At 35.2% G+C, this 7,442-nt stretch overlaps 2 protein-coding genes across 3 annotated transcripts; one reads left to right on the forward strand and one right to left on the reverse strand.

Annotated features, from left to right (window-relative positions):
* Positions 1-206: 206 nt before the first annotated feature.
* On the forward strand, positions 207-3,516 carry LOC145041340 (Adenine nucleotide alpha hydrolases-like superfamily protein). Of its 2 annotated transcripts, none has more exons than XM_078989363.1 (4): positions 207-571; positions 672-763; positions 861-947; positions 1,549-3,516. In XM_078989363.1, exons 1-4 carry the CDS (start codon positions 361-363, stop codon positions 1,687-1,689), a joined length of 531 nt encoding a protein of 176 aa, XP_078845489.1. In that variant the 5' UTR covers positions 207-360; the 3' UTR covers positions 1,690-3,516. The 2 variants fall into 2 exon arrangements, with proteins under 2 accessions (XP_078845489.1, XP_078845490.1); XM_078989364.1 differs by having other exon boundaries at positions 211-571; positions 861-979.
* On the reverse strand, positions 1,737-3,278 carry ENDO2 (endonuclease 2). The gene is made up of 7 exons (XM_078989362.1): positions 2,957-3,278; positions 2,769-2,870; positions 2,614-2,669; positions 2,458-2,541; positions 2,266-2,358; positions 2,082-2,149; positions 1,737-1,980 (listed from the first exon to the last, which is right to left on the reverse strand). Exons 1-7 carry the CDS (start codon positions 3,276-3,278, stop codon positions 1,812-1,814), a joined length of 894 nt encoding a protein of 297 aa, XP_078845488.1. The 3' UTR covers positions 1,737-1,811.
* Positions 3,517-7,442: the final 3,926 nt, after the last annotated feature.

A 7,442-nucleotide genomic window follows, 5' to 3' on the forward strand; every position in this document is an offset into this window, starting at 1 on the left:
TAAACAGAAAATTTGTGACCTGGAGAAGAAATATGTGTCGTATAGTCGGGCGAAATTGCCCTAGGCAAAACCGATTAAAATATGTATAATATACTATAGGTCTATCCAAGTGGATAAACATCAAGAATGGCAATAGCAGACTTTAAGAATTGATCCTCTATTTCATACATGACACTCACATATGAAGACAACAATAACCTCTTCAAAGCACTTACACGTCAAATCAGATAAGAGCACAAAAGACAATAGCAACAACCTTTTGCCTCTCTAGACTAAATATAAACCTTCTTTTTGTTTTCAACTTTTCAAAACTTAAAGAAACCATAAGAGAAAGAGAGAGAGATTTGTGTGTTGTTGCAAATGGCGGAGGAGAATCTTGGAATTTCAGCCATAGATAACCCCATGAAGAATTATAAGGTGATGGTGGCAATCGACGATAGTGAGTTTAGCGAATATGCCCTCATGTGGGTCCTAAAAAACCTTGGCTCCACCATTCGTGATTCACAACTTGTTATCTACACAACCCGAACCCCAGTTGATATCGGCTATTTGTATGCATCTTCTTGGGGAAGTATGTCGTTGTTTATCTATCTATATATCAATTTATCCTTATAACTACTACTCCTAAGGATGAAATGGTTTTACTTAGATTCACTTCCTTGTTATTGCAGCCGCTGAACTGATGAAGGAGCTAAAAGAAAGTGAGAAAAAGGCAGCTCTTGAGTTACTCGAGAAAGCTAAAACTACATGCACTGATTACGGGGTGTGATTTCGTTTTCTCCAAACTTACAACTAATTACAAACTGAGTAACTTAGATTTTGTTACAAAGAAATGGATTAAGTTCTTCTTGAATTTACAGATCATTGCAGAAGGAATGACAGAGGTGGGAGACCCTAAAGTGGCCATTTGCAATGCAGTAGACAAGTTAAACATTCAGTTGCTCGTGGTAGGTAGCCATGGTCGTGGAGCTGTCACAAGGTTTGCTTCAATATATGTTTGAGTAAATTACACGAATGGTCCCTATGGTTTGTGGTAATTTGCACATTTGATCCCTAATTTACTTTAACTCGGAAGGTCGTTTTTGTTACGCGTTTGGTCCTTTCTATTTGTTTTTGTTACGCGCTTGGTCGCTGTCTTACCTAAAAAGACTATTATTTGAATATGGAAAAATGATGGGATAGATAGGGTAAGGTGAGGAGAGTATGGTTGAGAGTGTGTTTATTTAAATAAATTAAAAAATCAGGGGTAAAATAGTCTTTTTAGGTAAGACAGAGACCAAGCGTGTAACAAAAACAAACAATAGGGACATTCCGAGTTAAAAAAATAAGTTGGGGATCAAACGTGCAAATTACCCTAAACCATAGGACCATTCACCATTCGTGTAATTTACTCTATATGTTTTTAAAAATAACTAAGTTATTTTCGTAACTATGAATAATAGCTCTTTTAATTAATAGTATTAGAAAGTTGATATTTTTTTTTAAACAATATTACATGAATCAACTATAACTTTATAGTAAAACATTTTTTGTGCTTCATTTGAACAGGACGTTGTTGGGGAGTGTGAGCAATTATTGTGTCCACCATGCCAACTGCCCAGTTCTTGTCGTCAAGAAAACAGACTAATGAATATGTATTCCTTTTCATATGTCCATAATATAAATAACAACGTATGTATAAAACAATAAAGAAGTTCATGTTTTGGAATTAAAATGGTAATATATCTGAAAAAATGTTAACACTAGAACAATATTTCATCTCAATATTATATCTTAAAATGTTAACATTATAATAAGAGGAATAAAATATCTCATCCAAATATTTTGTTAAGAGTTGCTGCCAATCTAACACCACCTTGAGCTAATCGCCAATTAACAATTGGTAAACGTGACAAAAAGTAATCATCTCCAAGAACCGAATCATTCCCAACTCCTTTGTATGCCCAACTACATGCTGCTTTTATTCCTTCACTTGCGTATCTATTTCAACAATCAAATTTATAAAAACAAAAAAATTAAAAAATTTACATTTCTAATTGTTTTTTTGCATCTATGTATTATATATATATTGTTTCACGTACATGTTAGGACAAGTATTCTGATTTCTGGCGCATTTCTCCCATGTTGGAACTTGATCTGCCCATTCTTTCTGCCAAATAAAAAGTATAAAAAAAATTTAATAACTAAAATCCCACCCAAAAAAAAAAAAAAAAACTTCTAAAATTATTAAACATGTCATGTAATATTATTGTAATGTAATAATACCTTTATGTTAGTCTGAATTGCGTTGACGAGATTTTCAACATTAGAATCATAGAATCTTTCTTCTGAAGTCTCAATTATGCTGTCATCCCAAACCTGTTTAACGTATCGTATGTATCTTTTGATCATTAGTTTAAAAAATTAATAATAATCTTAATTTATATTACATAATGATAATTATTTTAGGAGTTTTACATGATGAAGTTCTGATTTTCTTGTGAACCAATGAACATTAATCGAGTTCCCACCTCTATCCGAAGTGAATCCTACATGTAGCGGCTATAACAGGGGCAATTTAGTCTTTTCACTTGTTAGAAAAAAAAAGTCAAATCGATTATTATTACCATATACCTGATGAATGTCTCCCATGAAATGAGAAAGAAAAAGAAGTGCCTCTGTAAGATTATCTGCAAAGATATGTTTAATGTTGTTCATCTTCATAGTTCATTTAAGATCTAGAAAGTAGAAACAAAGAATTAGATGAAGAAATCTCCGAATTTAATTACACTGAGTTGTTTGTTTGCCATAGTCGAGTAGCTGAGTGGTGTAGTTGTTAATTGCCCCGGCGACACATCTTCCGGCAACCCCATCTTCATCCTTACAGTCCCCTGTTTACAAAATCACCATTTGAGCACATAAACATGGCGATTAACAGAAAACAAAACTAGAATCTCGATTCTCCACTACTACTTACTGGTGTATTGATAAGTGCAGAGATTATCAGGGGTATCGATGTAATGAAGCGCCGACGACCAATGATATCGGAACTTGACATGATCTGCCCACGAACATTGACTCGCTAAATCACCCTCTGCGTATTTTGGTAACAGATCTTTGACTGCGTTTGATGCTGCTTCACTCAATCTTCCCTGAGCTATCTTGCAGGTTGTGTAATGGCCGTCGACGCCCCAGCCGTGGACGGCGGCCGGTAAAAGAAACAGAAGGAGCAACGGTAGGGCGCTTCTCAGGGACTCCATTTGTGAGTTTGGGAACGTGGGTGTGGGGTGATTTATCATGGATGTGAAATGGGGAAGTGTGAAAGTGTAATGATGAGATCGAACGAACTTTTTTGGCGATTTGTGGGCGATTTGTTGTTTTTTTGGTAATGTGTTCACATTTGTTTACATGGTATGATTCTGAATTTTTGATTGATTTGTGAGATTATTGTTTTTGTATGTTAGGAGATCATAAGGAAGGTTGTTTTGGTTCTTTTGAAGGAAAACGTGGCAGATATGGCAATGAATTGAATCAAAATTTGTTTATTATTAATATTATTATTATTATATTATATGGATATGGACACATAATGAATGATAATCAAGGGTATATATGTATCTTTAAAGTTATATTTTAACATCTATTTATTTTTGTTATTTAGATATTTTCGTAAGTGGGATAAAATCGAATGAAGGAGATAAATGGGATAATATTATGAATAAAATATAATATGCTAAAATAGGGTTAAAGATGACGAATAGGCTATAACTTATAAAGAATATTACTATTTTAGGAATTAGGATAAGGCTTTTAGATAGTAGAAACTAGAAAGGTATTTTGGTCAATTCGGTATTTGGGTTAATGAAAAGGTGCACCGATGGGAAAGTGAGTGTAGAGGTGCAAATGTCACTTAGATAAGGAAATAAATAAATAAATAAATAAAACCTTCAATTTGGTTTATAGTTTATAGAACGAAACACATACACCACTTATAAAATAGATAATAGAAGTGATTAAATATTCAATCTTAAATAGTATTACAAAATACAACAATAGATATGTGGAATAGTAAAAAGATAAAGGAAGGTGAACTAGATCAAAAACAAAAATCTATATTGGTTCCCCCACCTTGAGGCTAGTTCGTTTTGATGGATATCTCCAAACTCTTCAAATTCAACTATGATCCATTAGAGGAATTGATTGGGATGTCAAGCCCACCAAGCAAATTACACCTTTTGATTGCTAAATAAACGTAATATAATAGTAAAAAGGGGTATCGATCCTCGGGGAAATGGTTGTATTTAATCACCAATGCAATTCAATAGAACTAGTGAAATTAAACTAACTAACTACAATTAAAATAAAGGGGGGGGGGGGGGGTGTTTGATTACTTGAAAACTAAAATACTTGAATAACTAAAAACTTTGCAATTAAGCAAGTTGATGAGATGCTCAAAGATTGTGAATAATTGGTTAACTAAGGCAATTCAACACAATGAACATTTGTGTGTTTATCATTAGGATCTAATACAAAGCTTATCCTTCATCCCAAATTGGTTATAGCAATCATGAAGCATGATATGCCAAGATTCCTCATAGGTAGTATGGAGGTTGGGGAAGCCCACAACACACCTTCTTAATTAAGATCAAGGGTCAATTGAAGCAATTAATCCCAAGAAATCAATTAGCCTTAAGAATGAAGGAATCCCCAATTCCTAGAGGATGTCAAATGCGTACACATCCATAAAGAAGATATGATTCATAAGCTAGAGATGATTTCTACCATCATAAAGCCCTTGTTCTGGATAAATTCAATGATCCAATGCAAAATCAATGAAATAAATCAACTATTGCTCAATCAAATACTAAGATCATGATCAAAGTATCAAATAAGCATAAGAATTGCAAACTAGAATCATAAACATGGAATAAATTGATAATCAACATAAATCCTTCAAAACCCACAAACATTCATTGGTTTTCAGCCAAAGTCAACCAAATAAGAGTATTAGCCACTCATGGCAACAAAGTAACAAGAACAATAATCTAATTGCATAAAGAAACTACCTAAGATTTGGAAAGATGAAAGGAAATGATTTCTAGCTCCCAAAATCGCCTCTTGCAGGTCTCCAATGGTGGAAAATCGTGAATGAGCTTCTAGATCTGATCCCCAAGGGTTATGGCAAGCCAAATGACCAAAATGCCCAAACTTGGCAGTTGCGTGGGTACCCGCGTGACGAAAATTCCACCCGCGCAAATGTTGCTGTAATGCTATTGGTCCACCAAGCCACTCGACCCTTCCACTACCAAAGATTCCTTTGGTCCCCCCCCCCCTCTCCTTGTCCATGTAATTTGAAATGCACCAATCATCATTTAGCCACCAAATGGATGCTCCAAGCCCAAAATTTGAATTTTATGAACCATCTTCACAAGCCCAAATAATCTAAGCCAATAACTTTCAAAGCCCAATTCTTCCTCTTTGATTCCGCCAAGCCCAATAATGCCTCGGGAGCCCACTAAGCACGTCTCCAATCAACCCGCAACCGCAACAAGCACCGAAAAACCTACAAAATATCTCATGCAACATAACAAGCACCCAGTACGATCCATACTAAAGAAAAATAAATAAAATAAAATGCATTAATGATAAAAAGATCTAAAAATCTAAAATAAACTAATAAAAATAAGGAAATAAAATAAGCTATCAAATCACCCCAAGCTTAAACCTAACTTGTCTTCAAGTTAGAACAAGACTAAAAATGAGCTCGGGATGAACTATCTAAAAAGGAAAAAGAAAGATACCAATGAACTTGGTCAACATCAGTCAACATGGTCAGAATTAGTCCTTCATGGACCCTACGCATCTTCAAAATGTTCCCCGCTTTAGAGCCATAAACCACATTCTTAACCACTTGATGGGAGAATAGATCACGACTGGATGCGGTCACGGTGTGCAAGACAAAGGAAACAGAGATGCGCCCAGTGGGGGCACTTTAAATCACCAATGTAGACCATAGTGCACGAAGGAAAGGCGCCTCTTCACACACTATGATTCCTACATTTGTCAGGCCAAAGTGTATAATAATGAAATAGGGTTTTGCAGCACGGCCTCCGGGCAAACATCCGGTTGCAGAGGCTTCTCCCTTGTACTATCCTTTACAGTCTACCGTCTCATCGTCGGGGCCTTTTCTCACCAAAAATCAAAAATAAAATAAAATAATAAAAATTATACTTAACCTAAATCTAAACCTAACAACCTAAATCTCTAATCTTAAACTTCTGTTATTGGGTCTTCAATCACATTCGCTGCTTGACATCCAGGGTTTTTTTTTTTTTTTTTTTTTTTTTTTTTTTTTTTTTTGTAATCTAGATATATAACATAAGTCTTGAACTTGAAATCTTGTTCTTCTTTTTGTGTTGCTCTTTTTCTTCATTTTTTTCTTCTTTGTTTTTGTTGCTTTTCTTGAATCATCTTTAATAGGCTCTTATTTTCTTCACTTTTTCAAATTTCTTCATTCTTTGTGTTGCTTCTTGGAAGGTCTAAGGATTTTCACCGAGTAACATATGACTCCAATAGTGAAAATTGAGTGATAGATAGAGGCTAATATGAACACCTAATGATCATTGACAATATGCCAAGATCAACTAAAAAGGGTGGGGAATGACTCAAAAATGGGTGTTACCGAAAAGACTTGGTCCCAAAAGATGTGAATTGGGGGACCCACTTCAAAGTTCATCAAGCACCTCAATGCAAGGTGTGATAAACAAAATCTATCTAACTATCTACTCTAGACCCCTAGAAAAATGATAACCTATCCTAAAAAGGCGGTGAGAATCTAACTAAATAAGGCTCGGACGAGACTCGGGAGTACTAAGGGGTACTCCCTCCAAAACCAAGATGCGAGTCTTCAATATCTTCAATGTCTTCAAAATACCTTATCGGGCTAGTCTTTGCTCGCACACATTAGCATGACCAACCACATCCCTCCGCACCTAGACTCAATCAAGCTACCTGCATCTGACCCCACACAAGCGGTCTCAAAGTGGTCTGTGAGGCTCAAAACGTGCCCCATTCATCAAATACAAGGAATTCCATATCAAGACCCAGGATCAATCTATTATTCAATACTTATGACTCGGCGCTATGGTACCTGTAGGGATGAGAAGACAAGAGAGAACAAGAATGCATGAACTTAAACTAGAATGCATCTAAAAAGTATGAAAATTAGAAAAGAAAGAAAGAAAATATGCAATATTTTTGAATTTTTTATGCAATTTTTATGAATGCCCTAAATGACTAACTCTAAATGCAACTAAATACAACCTAAATGCAATAAAAATAAAAGATTAGATTACCTCACCCCAAACTTAAAATTAAGCATTGTCCTCAATGCTTAGGATGAGAGTAAGGAAGGATCATACCGGGATCAAGATGGAGGAGGGCTGCGAGGAGGATAACCGTCC

This window comes from Lactuca saligna, chromosome 4, assembly GCF_052625555.1.
Source record: "Lactuca saligna cultivar CGN05327 chromosome 4, ASM5262555v1, whole genome shotgun sequence".
In the NCBI taxonomy this organism is placed as follows: domain Eukaryota; kingdom Viridiplantae; phylum Streptophyta; class Magnoliopsida; order Asterales; family Asteraceae; genus Lactuca; species Lactuca saligna.